The 15,215-nt window shown below is 42.1% G+C and overlaps 1 protein-coding gene across 2 annotated transcripts in view; it reads right to left on the bottom strand.

Annotated features, from left to right (window-relative positions):
* UBR3 (ubiquitin protein ligase E3 component n-recognin 3) overlaps positions 1 to 15,215 on the bottom strand; it is a 220,988-nt gene that overhangs the window by 183,107 nt on the left and 22,666 nt on the right. For both annotated transcript variants that reach the window (XM_056533968.1, XM_056533969.1), the window contains exons 2-3: positions 10,066 to 10,205; positions 4,772 to 4,924 (exon numbers count right to left, since the gene is read on the bottom strand). In XM_056533968.1, the coding sequence (XP_056389943.1) occupies positions 4,772 to 4,924; positions 10,066 to 10,205 (293 nt within the window). The remainder of the gene's footprint in view (positions 1 to 4,771; positions 4,925 to 10,065; positions 10,206 to 15,215) is intronic.

The raw sequence follows: 15,215 nt of genomic DNA, 5'->3' as shown, positions 1-15,215 counted from the left end.
AAAGAGCGAGAGAGAGAGAGAAAGAGCGAGAGAGAGAGAGAAAGAGCGAGAGAGCGAGAGAGAGAGAGAGAGAGAGAGAGAGAGCGAGAGAGAGAGAGAAAGAGCGAGAGAGAGAGAGAAAGAGCGAGAGAGAGAGAGAAAGAGCGAGAGAGAGAGAGAGAAAGAGCGAGAGAGAGAGAGAAAGAGCGAGAGAGAGAGAGAAAGAGCGAGAGAGAGAGAGAAAGAGCGAGAGAGAGAGAGAAAGAGCGAGAGAGAGAGAGAAAGAGCGAGAGAGAGAGAGAGAAAGAGCGAGAGAGAGAGAGAGAAAGAGCGAGAGAGAGAGAGAGAGAGAAAGAGCGAGAGAGAGAGAGAAAGAGCGAGAGAGAGAGAAAGAGCGAGAGAGAGAGAGAAAGAGCGAGAGAGAGAGAGAAAGAGCGAGAGAGAGAGAGAAAGAGCGAGAGAGAGAGAGAGAAAGAGCGAGAGAGAGAGAGAGAAAGAGCGAGAGAGAGAGAGAGAGAGAGAGAGAGAAAGAGCGAGAGAGAGAGAGAGAGAGAGAAAGAGCGAGAGAGAGAGAGAGAGAAAGAGCGAGAGAGAGAGAAAGAGCGAGAGAGAGAGAGAAAGAGCGAGAGAGAAAGAGCGAGAGAGAGAGAAAGAGCGAGAGAGAGAGAGAAAGAGCGAGAGAGAGAGAGAAAGAGCGAGAGAGAGAGAGAAAGAGCGAGAGAGAGAGAGAAAGAGCGAGAGAGCGAGAGAGAGAGCGAGAGAGCGAGAGAGCGAGAGAGCGAGAGAGAGAGCGAGAGAGAGAGAGAAAGAGCGAGAGAGAGAGAGAAAGAGCGAGAGAGAGAGAGAAAGAGCGAGAGAGAGAGAGAAAGAGCGAGAGAGAGAGAGAAAGAGCGAGAGAGAGAGAGAAAGAGCGAGAGAGAGAGAGAAAGAGCGAGAGAGAGAGAGAGAGAAAGAGCGAGAGAGAGAGAGAGATAAAGAGCGAGAGAGAGAGAGAGAAAGAGCGAGAGAGAGAGAGAGAAAGAGCGAGAGAGAGAGAGAGAAAGAGCGAGAGAGAGAGAGAGAAAGAGCGAGAGAGAGAGAGAGAAAGAGCGAGAGAGAGAGAGAAAGAGCGAGAGCGAGAGAGAGAGAAAGAGCGAGAGCGAGAGAGAGAGAAAGAGCGAGAGAGAGAGAGAAAGAGCGAGAGAGAGAGAAAGAGCGAGAGAGAGAGAAAGAGCGAGAGAGAGAGAAGAGCGAGAGAGGAGAAAGAGCGAGAGAGAGAGAGAAAGAGCGAGAGAGAGAGAGAAAGAGCGAGAGAGAGAGAGAAAGAGCGAGAGAGAGAGGAAGAGAGAGAGAGAGAGAAAGAGCGAGAGAGAGAGAGAAAGAGCGAGAGAGAGAGAGAAAGAGCGAGAGAGAGAGAGAAAGAGCGAGAGAGAGAGAGAGAAAGAGCGAGAGAGAGAGAGAGAGAAAGAGCGAGAGAGAGAGAGAGAGAGAAAGAGCGAGAGAGAGAGAGAAAGAGCGAGAGAGAGAGAAAGAGCGAGAGAGAGAGAGAAAGAGCGAGAGAGAGAGAGAAAGAGCGAGAGAGAGAGAGAAAGAGCGAGAGAGAGAGAGAGAAAGAGCGAGAGAGAGAGAGAGAAAGAGCGAGAGAGAGAGAGAGAGAGAGAGAGAGAAAGAGCGAGAGAGAGAGAGAGAGAGAGAAAGAGCGAGAGAGAGAGAGAGAGAAAGAGCGAGAGAGAGAGAAAGAGCGAGAGAGAGAGAGAAAGAGCGAGAGAGAAAGAGCGAGAGAGAGAGAAAGAGCGAGAGAGAGAGAGAAAGAGCGAGAGAGAGAGAGAAAGAGCGAGAGAGAGAGAGAAAGAGCGAGAGAGAGAGAGAAAGAGCGAGAGCGAGAGAGCGAGAGAGAGAGCGAGCGAGAGAGAGAGAGCGAGAGAGCGAGAGAGAGAGCGAGAGAGAGAGAGAAGAGCGAGAGAGAGAGAGAAAGAGCGAGAGAGAGAGAGAAAGAGCGAGAGAGAGAGAGAAAGAGCGAGAGAGAGAGAGAAAGAGCGAGAGAGAGAGAGAGAAAGAGCGAGAGAGAGAGAGAAAGAGCGAGAGAGAGAGAGAGAGAAAGAGCGAGAGAGAGAGAGAGATAAAGAGCGAGAGAGAGAGAGAAAGAGCGAGAGAGAGAGAGAGAAAGAGCGAGAGAGAGAGAGAGAAAGAGCGAGAGAGAGAGAGAGAAAGAGCGAGAGAGAGAGAGAGAAAGAGCGAGAGAGAGAGAGAAAGAGCGAGCGAGAGAGAGAGAGAGAAAGAGCGAGAGCGAGAGAGAGAGAAAGAGCGAGAGAGAGAGAGAAAGAGCGAGAGAGAGAGAAAGAGCGAGAGAGAGAGAAAGAGCGAGAGAGAGAGAAAGAGCGAGAGAGAGAGAAAGAGCGAGAGAGAGAAAGAGAGAAAGAGAGAGAAAGAGTGAGAGAGAAAGAGAGAGAGAGAGAAAAAGAGAGAGAGAGAGAGAAAGAGGAGGAAAAAAAAGAGAGAGAGAGAGAGAGAGAGAGAGAGAGAGAGAGAGAAAGAGAGAGAGAGAGAGAGAAAGAGATATATAGAGAGAGAGAGAAAGAGAGAGAGAGAGAGAGAGAGAGAGAGAGAGAGAGAGAGAGAGAGAGAGAGAGAGAGAGAGAGAAAGAGAGAGAGAGAGAGAGAAAGAAAGAGATATAGAGAGAGAGAGAGAGAGAGAGAGAGAGAAAGAGAGAGAGAAAAAGAGAGAAAAAGAGGAAAGAGAGAGAGAAAGAGAGAGAGAGAAGCCATCAGCACTGTTCTCCGGGCCCGGGTGTCGCGGACAAGACACATTATTGGCATTATCGGCAAGGTTAGATGCCGATACAGATAACTGACAAAATCGTGAATATCGGCCGATAATATCGGCCAATCCGATAATCAGTCGATCCCTACTAGGATCTCTCAGAAATGCACCCTCCCCTTGGATGCCAATGCATTTCCAAGAGGACTCCGCTGCAGAGTCCGGAATTGTTTGGAAAACAATGGGAGGCTGCTACCCTGAAATTCCCCAAACTGAATTTTTAGGCTGGATTCCGTTCAGAAATTCTGCCACGTGAACAGGCCCAATGCTTCATTCACACCCGGCAGTCTATAAAAAAGACATATTCAGGCAGATTTACTATAGACTGTTAATCTAAGTGTGCAATGTCTAAGAATAAGGCGGGGTTCACATTACGTTTTCAGCAATACGGGACCGTATACGGCTGGGGGGGAAGCTAAAACCGTATGCGGCCTGTATGTATTTAATTTCAATAATTCACTCGGGTCGCCTTATTTTTGCCCCGTATGCGGTTTTCCCACTGGACCTAAAACCGTAGTCAACCACAGATTTTGGTCTGGTGGGAAAACGGCATACGGGGCAAAAATGAGCCGACCGGAGTCAGCGATTCACTCCTGTCCCCTCATTGAAAGGAATTACATACAGGCCGCATATGGCTGGGATACGGGTGCGCCCGGTTTTCGCTCCCCCCCCAGCCGTATACGGTTCCGTATTGCTGAAAACATAATGTGAACCCAGCCTTAAACAGTGAAGCTGATGCACTAAAACTGTCTATTACTTGGGTAGTAAACAGACATACATAACAAATTTACTAAGGTGAATGTAAAAAGTAGTTCAATACAGCACCAGTACCCCTTTTCAAAGACTCTCTATGACAGTGGTCTTCAACCTGCGGACCTCCAGATGTTGCAAAACTACAACTCTCAGCATGCCCGGACAGCCAACGGCTGTCCGGGCATGCTGGGAGTGGTAGTTTTGCAACATCTGGAGGTCCGCAGGTTGAAGACCACTGCTCTATGATAAAGGAATCCTCGGTAAAAATGTTGCAGTACTGTTTATTGACTGGGTCATATATCTATTGCTCATGCTGTCTACTTGCTAGACATTGTTCTTGTACTGCTTAGAGGGGTATTCCAGAAAAAAACTTTTTTTTATATTTCAACTGGCTACAGAAAGTTAAACAAATTTGTAAATTATTTCTATTAAAAAATCTTAATCCTTTCAGTACTTATCAGCTTCTGAAGTTAAGGTTGTTCTTTTCTGTCTAAGTAATCTCTGATGACACGTGTCTCGGGAAACGCCCAGTTTAGAAGCAAATCCCCATAGCAAACTTCTTCTTAACTGGGCGTTTCCCGAGACACGTGTCATCAGAGAGCACTTAGACAGAAAAGAACAACCTAAACTTCAGAAGCTCATAAGTACTGAAAGGATTAAGATTTTTTAATACAAGTAATTAACAAATCTGTTTAACTTTCTGGAGCCAGTTGATATTTTAAAAAAATTTTTTTTTTCGTGGATAACCCCTTTAAGTATTTTGGAATGTTTCATAACAAAAATGAAAATCTTAAAGGAGTACTGTGGTGCAGGATACAAAGGATGAGGGCTAAGTGTCTGATCACTAGGAGTCTTCTGACCACTGGGACTCCCCCTGCGATCTGCTGCATGGCCCCCTGGGTCTTCCCAAGAGATATCTATGGGAAGGCCGGAGAAACCTGACCCTCCCATAGAAATACATGAGGGGGGGCGTGTTGATCACTGGTTTGTGCAGAGGTTGACATACTCATTTTCTGGTAAAAGCCGGGGTGTTGTGCAGGAGATCACGTGGGGGTCCCAGCGGTCAGACCCCCCCCCCCCCCTAGGACCCCCTAGCCCCCCCCCCTCCCCGCTATCAAACTCTTATCCCCTTTCCTGTGGATAGGTGATAAGTGTGCACCACAGTACTGCTTTAAAAAACATTTATTGGGAAAGGGAAAAATAAAATAAAAATACAACTTAAAAAAAAAAAAAAAAAATTACCACAGCTCAGGTCTTTGTAGTATTGCTGATTGGTGAGAACCTGGGTAAGGACTGTACGCATCGCCCCTCCCATCTTGGTTAGATCCTCCAGGAACGTTATCTGTGGATCCAACGCTTGGAGAGTTTTCTGGATATCTCTTTCAGATGAAGAATCTATGAAAAAAATATATACATATTTATATTGTATAGTATACACCAAAAAGTGACAGCAAATAAAAGAGGTTAGTAAATTTCGGGTGAATAAAAACTGACACCAATGATGCCGCATAGTGGTCTTGTTTTCAGAAGCTTTGCAATGGTAACTTACAGTGGAGACCACATGCTGCACAGCATAGAATGGGATTTTATGAACATTTACTTGGTGCAGATGAAAACCAGGCGCTATTCAGGACATTTTGCAGTTTCCCAAAACTTTTTGTTTCAGAAATCCAGGATTACAAAACTATATATTATATACACACATACATATACACACAACACAAACAACACACACACACATACAGGGGTGTAGAAATAAAAAATAACACTTGCCCAAGGAGCTAAAACAGGAGCACAATCTACATGTCCCTCATGACAATCCACTTGTCCGGGCCAATTTTAGTTTTTGCACACCTCCTCATTCGCCCAATAATAACCATAACTCTTATTTTTTCATCTGCAGACCCATAGAAGGGCTTGTTTTTTTGCACAAACAATTGTACTTTGTAATGACACCTTTTATTTTTCCATAACATATGCTCAGAAACAAAAACAAAAAAAATGATATTATATATATATATATATATATATATATATATATATATATATATATATATATATATTGGTGAGGAATATAAAATAAAAACATTTTTATAGTTTCTGGCACATTTTACAATTTTTTTTTAAATTTGTGTGTGCCATTATCTGTTCTTTGTATTAGTAGCATTTTAGTATTGATCTGACTTTTTAATCACTTTAAAAAAGAAAATTATTCTGGGGTTTGGTAATTTTTTTTTTTACATTTACGTCATTTACCATAAGGGATATATAATGTTATATTTTAATAGTTGGGAGAGTTACGCTTTCAGCGATACCAAATAGGTTTATTTTTAGAATGTTTACATGTTTTTTTTTTTTATATAGGAAAAGTTTGTGATTTGAACTTTTTATATGGAAGGGGTTAATTTGTGTCTTCTAAACTTTCATTAAACTTTTTTTTTTTTTTTTTTTTTTTTTTTTACACTTTTAGGAGGAATCAGTAGATTTATCATACAAATCAATGCAGTTCTAATGAACTTCATTGATCTGTGTGCTCTGCGCTCCACTGATAAAGCCTGGTCCAGCCAGACACCAGGGAACAAGAGGTAAGCCCTCCACCCCACTAGCCCACCAGGGAGCATTTACATGTCCCTTGTAAGGTTTTGACAACAGATATTTAAAGGGTTAATAGCAGGCCGCAGCGATCGCTGCATGCCAGCTATTAGCGGTGGCCCCAGCTACTGGAATCCGGTGGGGGGCCACCGGGTATGGAGCAGGCTCGAGTCAAGAGCCCGCTCTATACCTCCTGCGCGCTGCTGTACTTGTTGGAGGCTTTCAGGCCTGAAGCAGGACTAGAGGCCTGAAAAATTCACCTGCCCGGCGCCCAAAACTGCATGTCCCGGGCGTCTGGCGATAGGATTTTCCCATTTCTGATTTTTAGGAGTGAAAAAAACGAAGAAAAAAAAAAAAAAACAATTATAATAAAAAAATATATATCTCAAAAAACAAAGAAAAATATCCAGCACAACTACCTAATACACAGGTATACGCTGCTGTGGCAAAAACTAAGTATACAAAAAAAGAAGGTTGCAGCAGCACTAAGAGGCTCTTAGCGCACTTTTTGATCAAAACGTGTCCTCCATCCACCACGTGAAGGTGCCCTCATTTGGGATGGGACCCTAACACTCATTTCACTCACCTCTGATGGGGGACACGTTTTGATCAAAAGGTGCACTAAGAGCCTCCATTTTTAGACCAAGTGCTGCTGCAACCTTCTTTTTTGCATAATAAAATATATATATTTTTTATTTTTTTTATTTTTTTTTTTGTTTATAATATCGCAGAATATAGCGCTCCAGGCTCTAGCCTCCAAACAGTAAACAACATAAAAAGAAATCCATTTCACATTTCATGTAGAAGTCAGAAATCGGTAATTAAATCGCCAACACGTATCCTAGCAACAGGCTGTAACAATCAGGGAAAATTGTCAGGTGACATACCGAGAAAACAGATTTCTGTGGCTCGGAGATAACAGAAATGTGAGCAGCCCTACAATTTAGTAACCGATTAGAAATATAGTAAAGCTTTTTGTAACGCTTTTATTGGAAGCAATTACCATTTTATTTTTCTATATAACAATCACATACGCCGACCATTGGAAAACCAACTATATATATATTGTATATCTTACTGCAGCAAAGCTTTAAAAAAAGGTAGAGATATTAGAGAAATGCTACTCATAGCTATTTATTATCCAGAGCAGTGGTGCCCACCCAGGGTGCCTCCAGCTGTTGCAAAACTACAACTCCTAGCATGCCCGGACAGCCTTCGGCTGTCCGGGCATGCTGGGAGTTGTAGTTTTGCAACAGCTGGAGGCACCCTGGGTGGGAAACATTGATTCAGATTGAAGAGCAGCTACAAAGATCTGAAGAACCAGTATCATCTGTGCTTTTTACGTGTTGTCCAATGTAATGAGTACAATACGGTTAGGCAGCAGCTTGGTGATACAAAGACGACTTTTAACCAAGTATCACATAAAATCACGTACAGCTCTTCAAGTCGTCCCACGAAAAAAATGGTCTTCCAACTGTTCCCTTTAAAGGGAGAAAATTTACCAAGAACACGACTAAAATACAGAAGTGTATGAATGAACATTGGGCCGACTGCTAACACACAAATGTTGGGCAACCAGAGCCCAGATCCTTGCAATCTGCAAGAAATCCCACATACAACATGTTAGCGGAAGCACAGAGCAGACCACTCAGCTGGGCCAACACAGCCCCTTCCATTTAATTTTAAAGGGGTAAAGTGGAAAACTTTTTTTTTTTTAAATGAACTGGTGCCAGAAAGTTAAACAGATTTGTAAATTACTTCTAATTAAAAATCTTAATCCTTCCAGTACTTATCAGCTGTTATATACTACAGAGAAAGTTCTTTTCTTTTTTGAATTTCTTTTCTGTCTGACCACAGTGCTCTCTGCTGACACCTCTGTCCATGTCAGAAACTGTCCAGAGCAGGAGAGGTTTGTTATGGGGATTTACTCCTGCTTTGGACAGTTCCTGACATGGACAGAGGTGTCAGCAGAGAGCACTGTGGTCAGACAAAAGAACTACACAACTTCCTCTGTATTATACAGCAGCTGATAAGTACTGGAAGGATTAAGATTTTTTAATAGAAGTAATTTTAAAATTTTCTGGAACCAGTTGATTTAAAAAAAAAAAACAAATAAAGGTTTTCCACCGGAGTAGCCCTTTAAACCCTGCAAACTGAGCTTATTTATCATAACGCAGTATTTCCCAACCAGGATGCCTCCAATTGTTGCAAAACTACAACTCCCAGCATGCATGGACAGTGCTGGGAATTGTAGTTGGGATCCTGATTGGGAAACACGGTCATGGGTAGTGTATTATCAAAATAAAGCCATCCAAACCATACAGTTTTTCATGGTGGTGATAAAAATAATCCTCCAAAATTGGAAATAAGAGTGCCTGAAGGGTTCTTCTATTACCTAAATATTCATGGTCTATCCTAAGTATAGGCCACCTATATTAGATCAGTGGGGATTGGACTCCTAACATTCCCATTGGTCAGCTTAATGAAGGGGCAGAGTCATCCAAGCAAATTCTACATCACTGTTTACAACGCATCTTAGTCCCATTCACTTGAATGGGACTAAACGAAAGTACCAGTTAGAGACTATCAGTCTATACAAAATGTACAAGGCTGCACCAGGTAAACAATGAAGAGAACATGGAGCTTGTTGTCTTCTCTGGCTGCTTGACAATGTTTGCCATCTTTCCCTCCCCTTGCCTACATCTTCCAGCAAGCAATGCCTCTCTGCTCTGCCAGCTCCCACCCTCCGGCTCTAAGTAATGGAGAGAGGTTCAGTGTCTGATTGGCTAAGGCTGCACAAACCTCTCAGTTCTCAGCACTAATGAGAGTATGACTCATCAGTGCATGGCAGAGAGGGAAAGGACGGGCTATGGGTTTAGTTCCTCGGAGTACCCCTTTATCTTTGCATTATGAGACTTGTTCTTCCTGCTCCGTCTCCACAGAGATCCAGTGGCATAGAATCCCATTACTCTGGGTCTCACACTAGAGTTGGGTGTTGTAGAGCCAGAGAGGGAAGCTCAATCTCATAGTGCATAGTTATATACAGTGGAAAGGACAGCGCCCTGTTTAGGCATTTAGGTGCTGAATTTAAAATGAACAATACTGCATGCCAGTCAGTTGTCAAAAGAGCATCGTAGGTACGTTTTAAGGGCTAGGCTACATAGAGACTTTCTGTAGTGCTATTGATTTTACCCATCAGCTATGTTAGCAGACCAAATGAAAACAATGCATTGAAGGCAATCTTATAGTCTGCATCTATTGCTCAGTAGTGAAGATCAATCCATAGCGCTACATAAAATTCTCAGTGAAGCCTTCGCCTTACAGAAGAAACACAAGTTCATGATGAAAAAAATGCAAATTTTTTGGCCCTAAGCAGAAATCAATGATTCAATGCAACAAAGGTTTAAAGCCCAATCACAGACTTCATATTACCAATATGAAGTGAGAAAAAACTCAGACATTTCATTTTTAGCAACAGAATCCCTTCTTTCCAGCAGTGCTGTAATCTGAATATAAAACACTCTGGATTGGCTAGCTGCACACGACATTTGGGATATGCATTGTAAAATGATTCCCACGAGCGAAACATACTATGCCCACCCAAAGTGTCCTATTGGCATACATTTGGATACTAATTTTTACTGATTTGTTTTTGTTTTTTTTTCCCCAATGGGAATCAATGGGCCACATCCATGACTATAAAGAGGAAGTTTTGCTTGCATGAGGTGACTTTCCTGGTGCAAAGACTAAACTGCATCAACAAATAGATTCAACTCTATGGTGGCACAACTTGGTTTTTGTCTACTCCCCTGCCCTCCAAACTTTCGTGTTCTGGTACCAGGCCTCAATACAACTATCCGGGCTTCTCCTATTCACGCCTGACGAACAGTAAAAATTGTTTATGTTCTTGTGAGCTGCAGGTGACAATTCTGTACTGTACATACCTGGCTCGCTGTATCCATCCCTCAAGTATTGAATAAGGTAGAAGATAAAGCGAGGGATAACCAGCTCTGACATCACCAGCAAGTCGTGGGGCACGGTGGGGACACATGAGCTCGACTTCACCCTGTGTCTTTTGCAAAATCTGTAAGAGGAAATGAAATAGGTTTAAGATATGAAATAAAAAGAAAAAAAAACTCATCAACAGCCCACATATAAAAAACATGAGTAACATCCGTCAACCTCTTTGGAGGAAATATCCCTCTACCCAATGAATCAGACATTAAAACAATCAGAGGAAAGACTGTTTCATAATGACCACAGATAAAGATTCTTTACTGTAAGAGCAGTGAGACTATGGAACTCTCTGCCCCATGAGGTTGTGATGTCTGACTCAATAAGCAAGTTCAAGTGGAGTCTGGATGTTTTTCTAGAGAAAGACATTCATGGTCGTAAATGTTGGCACCCCTGAAATTTACAAGAAAATTTTGTATTTCTCACAGAAAAGGAATGCAGTAACACTTGTTTTGCTATACACATGTTTATTCCCTTTGTGTGTATTGGAACTAAACCAAAAAAGGGAGGAAAAAAAAAGCAAATTGGACATAATGTCACCAAACTCCAAAAATGGTCTGGACAAAATTATTGGTGCCCTTAACTTAATATTTGGTTGCACACCCTTTGGAAAATATAACTGAAATCAGTGGCTTCCTATAACCATCAATAAGCTTCTTACACCTCTCAGCCGGAATGTTGGACCACTCTTCCTTTGCAAACTGCTCCAGGTCTCTCTTATTGGAAGGCGCCTTTTCCCAACAGCAATTTTAAGATCTCTCCACAGGTGTTCAATGGGATTTAGATCTGGACTCATTGCTGCCACTTCAGAACTCTCCAGCACTTTGTTGCCATCCATTTCTAGGAGCTTTTTGACGTATGTTTAGGGCCATTGTCCTGCTGGAAGACCCAAAATCTCGGACACAAACCCAGCTTTCTGACACTGGGCTGTACAGTGCCACCCAAAACTTGTTGGTAATCCTCAGATTTCATGATGCCTTGTACACATTCAAGGCACCCAGTGCCAGAGGCAGCAAAACAACCCCAAACATCATTGAACCTCCACCATATTTCACTGTAGATACTGTGTTCTTTTCTTTGTAGGCCTCATTCCATTTTCGGTAAACAGTAGAATAATGTGCTTTACCAAAAAGCTCTATCTCTTGGTCTCATCTGTCCACAAGACGTATTCCCAGAAGCATTTTGGCAAAATGTAGTTTTGCTTTTTTATGTGTGTCAGCGGATAAATGTCGATGGATAGTTCGCGCTGATGCTCCCTGAGCCTACAGGACAGCTTGAATATCCTTGGAATTTGTTTGGGGCTGCTTATTCACTCATCCGGACTATCCTGCGCTGACACCTTTCATCAATTTTTCTCTTCCATCCATGCCCAGGGAGATTAGCTACAGTTGCAAACTTCTTGATAATGTTGGGCAAATCTAGATCTCTGAGGACTTGAGAACCAAAATTGTGGAAAAATATCAACAACCTCAAGGTTACAAGTCCATCTCCAGACAGTTCTCTTCTCCTCTTTCTGTTGTTCATGCTTAGTGTGGCAAACCCAGACACACAATACAAAGACTAAGTGAACTTCTCTCCTTTTTATCTGTTTTCAGGTGTGATTTTTATATTGCCCACACTTGTTACTTGCCCCAGGTTAGTTTAAAGGAGCATCACATGCTTAAAACAATCTTATTTTTCCACAATTTGGAAAGGGTGCCAATAATTTTGTCAAGCCCATTTTTTGAGTTTGGTGTGACATTGGCCCTCATTTACTATTGAAAACCCGACATGTTTTGTCGGGTTGTGCGCCAGATTCTGTGGCATTGCGCCAGAATGTGTACCAGAATTTGCGCCAGAATTCGAAAACCCCCGACTAACTCTCCATTTTGCTTAGAAAACCCGAAAAAGGGGAGTGATCTCCCAAAAGGGGGCGTGTTCCCGACATCTTCACAAAAACCCAACATATTTACTAAGGTTTCCACATAGAATGTGGTGGATTTGAGCTGAGGAAAACCAGACAGATCAGAGCATGTATAAAAAAAAGGAAAATGTAGGGAAAGTGGAAAATGTAGGGAAACCTTAGTAAATACCTTGGAAAATAAATTGTAGGGAATTAAAACCCACAAAGAAACCTACACAACACTCTTAGTAAATGAGGGCCATTATGTCCAATTTGCTTTTTTTCCTCCCTTTTTTCTTTTTAGTTCCAATACACACAAAGGGAATAAACATGTGTATAGCAAAACATGTGTTACTGCAATCCTTTTCTGTTAGAAAAACGTAATTTTTTAAAAAATTTCAGGGGTGCCAACATTTACAGCGATGACTGTATAAAATTACAGGTTATAAATACTAGATTTATGAGGATAGAATGTTGACCCAGGGGTTTATTCTGATGCGATTTTGGAGTCAGGAAGGAATTTTTCCTCTCATGGGGCAATTGGCATCAGCCTCATGGTAGGTTTTCCACTTCCTCTGGATCAACAAAGTAGGGCTTTAGGTTGAACTTGATAGACTCTTGCATCTGTGTTCATTTTGGGGCCCATACAGCACCAAATAAAATACCATATTTTGGCCCTACTGTAAGTAAAAAAAAAAAAATTTAAAAAAAAATACAATAAAAACTAAATGTAATCTCAGAGGCTGTGTGCCTCCGACTACTATTCAAAGAAAATGCAGCAGCAAACACGTCAAAAAAATCTAATCCAGTCTGCCATATAGTAAATGATATACTGTTATCTCTATCACTTCATTTTGGTCTCTTGTACCCAGCATAACCCGATGTGCAGAGCCTGTACAGTGGCACAAAGTCCCTATGATTCTGCATTACAGTGACACGGTTCATCCATACTTCTTTGTCAATTCCTCTAAAAACACGCTAGAAGATTATTCTTGTATACAACAAAATGTACTTTTCTTTGCAGAGGTATCCTGTAACACGCTATTTTTTTCCATTATGCCTTGGTATGCCTATACAATGTAATTTGTCAAGGCAAGGGGAAAATCTTCCCTTATAAAAGACTCAATGAACTCAACTGCATTGTGAACAAAACCTTAAAGCATTACTGTTATATTAAAAAGCTTTTTACCTGTCTCAGGCGCGTCAAAAGTTTTGATCATTCGAGGTCTCAGTGCTGAGACCCCCACCCATCTCTAGCTAGTTGGGAAGAACCCATGGGAGCACATTTAACTGCCTGGCTCTGTGCTCGGTCAGTCTGATAGTACGAAATGGGTATCATTATAGGTCTATGGAGCTCAACTCCTGCAACCAGACTGAGTACCAAGCTCGGCAGTGAAATACACTGGGCTATTTCTAGAGATCGGGGGGGGGGGACCCAATCACAGACCCCAAACAAACAAAACTTTTGACGTGTGCGTGACAAGTTAAAAGTTTCATAAAATAACAGTAATGTTTTAAAGGTGATCATCTGGTTGAAGGGGCTACAGTATTGTGTGAACGTTGCAGCCTCTTGAATGTTTACAGCGCTCGTAACTGCATTGCGGTAAGGCTGGGTTCACACGATGTTTTTGCAATACAGTTCCCGTATATGTTTTCAGTTTGAAAACCGTATTGAAAACCGTATGCATTGACTCTCCATTGAAAACCGTATGCATTGACTCTCCATTGAAAACCGTATGCATTGACTCTCCATTGAAAACCGTATGCATTGACTCTCCATTGAAAACCGTATGCATTGACTCTCCATTGAAAACCGTATGCATTGACTCTCCATTGAAAACCGTATGCATTGACTCTCCATTGAAAACCGTATGCATTGACTCTCCATTGAAAACCGTATGCCGAACGATGCATCAGGTTGTGTCCGTTTTGCATCTTGTACGGTTTTGTCTTTTTTTCCCAAAACCATAGCCTACCACATTTTTTTGTCCAGGTGACAAACCGTATTGAAACCGTATACTTTTTTTTTTTAACATGGGAGTCAATGGGAACCGTACAGAACCGTATGTGTGTACGGCTCCATCCGGTTTGCACCATACGGTTTTTGACATTGCACATGCGCAGTGCACACCAAAGGTTTTTTTCTTGGAATTTCAATCAAACAAGTGAAACTTTATAAGTAATGGAGTGAAAAGTTAAAAAAGTATACTTTTTTTCTTAAAAAACGGATGCAACCGGACATAATTTTTCAAACCTTATACGGGTTAAAATTTTTACACGTTTTGATGCAAAAACATGGTGTGCACCCAGCTTAATACTGGAAGTGGCAGTAGAAGGTACTGCAACCGTACACCGTTCACTTGACTCCTTTAGGGGTCTGATCATGCTTTGTGATTTAAAGGGGTACTCCACAAGTTAAACATATTTGTAAATTACTTCTATTAAAAAATCCCAATCCTTCCAGTACCTATCAGCTGCAGTATAATACACAGGAAGTTCTTTTCTTTTTGAATTTCCTTTCTGTCTGACCACAGTGCTCTCTGCTGACACCTCTGTCCACGTCGGGAACTGTCCAGAGCAAGAGAGGTTTGCTATGGGGATTTCTTCCTGTTCTGGAAAGTTCCTGACATGGACAGAGGTGTCAGCAGAGAGCACTGTGGTCAGACAAAAAGTAAATAAAAAAAAGAAAAGAACTTCCTGTGTATTATACTGCAGCTGATAAGTACTGGAAGGATTGGTATTTTCAATAGAAGTAATTTACAAAACTGCTTAACTTTCTGGCACCAGTTGATTTAAAAGAAAATGTTTTCCAGTGGAGTACCCCTTGAAGACAGGATAACCCCCAAAAGTAACCATCCTTCATATTTATAACAGACTGGGGGGATTGTGAATAAAGTAGGCTGCCATAAACAGCACACTGCCAGCCTACAGTCCGATTACATGACCGCACAATCCTTCTTCTCCATTCCTCTAACCACCAATATATTTGCTGCATATGAATCATTAGAAAACACAATAAAATTCAATAATTCTCTTCGTTGTAATCTGGAGGTGGAGGACATCACAGGAGCTGGCAGCTGCCCAATGTAATGACTGTGTTTCTGCTCCACATACCGCAGCATCTTGATAGATACCTCAATGGTGATCAGCGGCTTCGTGCCAGAGTTGTAAACCTGCTATTAAGTATGATTGAAAGGT

This window comes from Hyla sarda, chromosome 8 (assembly GCF_029499605.1).
Source record: "Hyla sarda isolate aHylSar1 chromosome 8, aHylSar1.hap1, whole genome shotgun sequence".
Taxonomy (NCBI): Eukaryota; Metazoa; Chordata; class Amphibia; order Anura; family Hylidae; genus Hyla; species Hyla sarda.
This window is presented reverse-complemented; position numbering and strand designations above follow the sequence as displayed.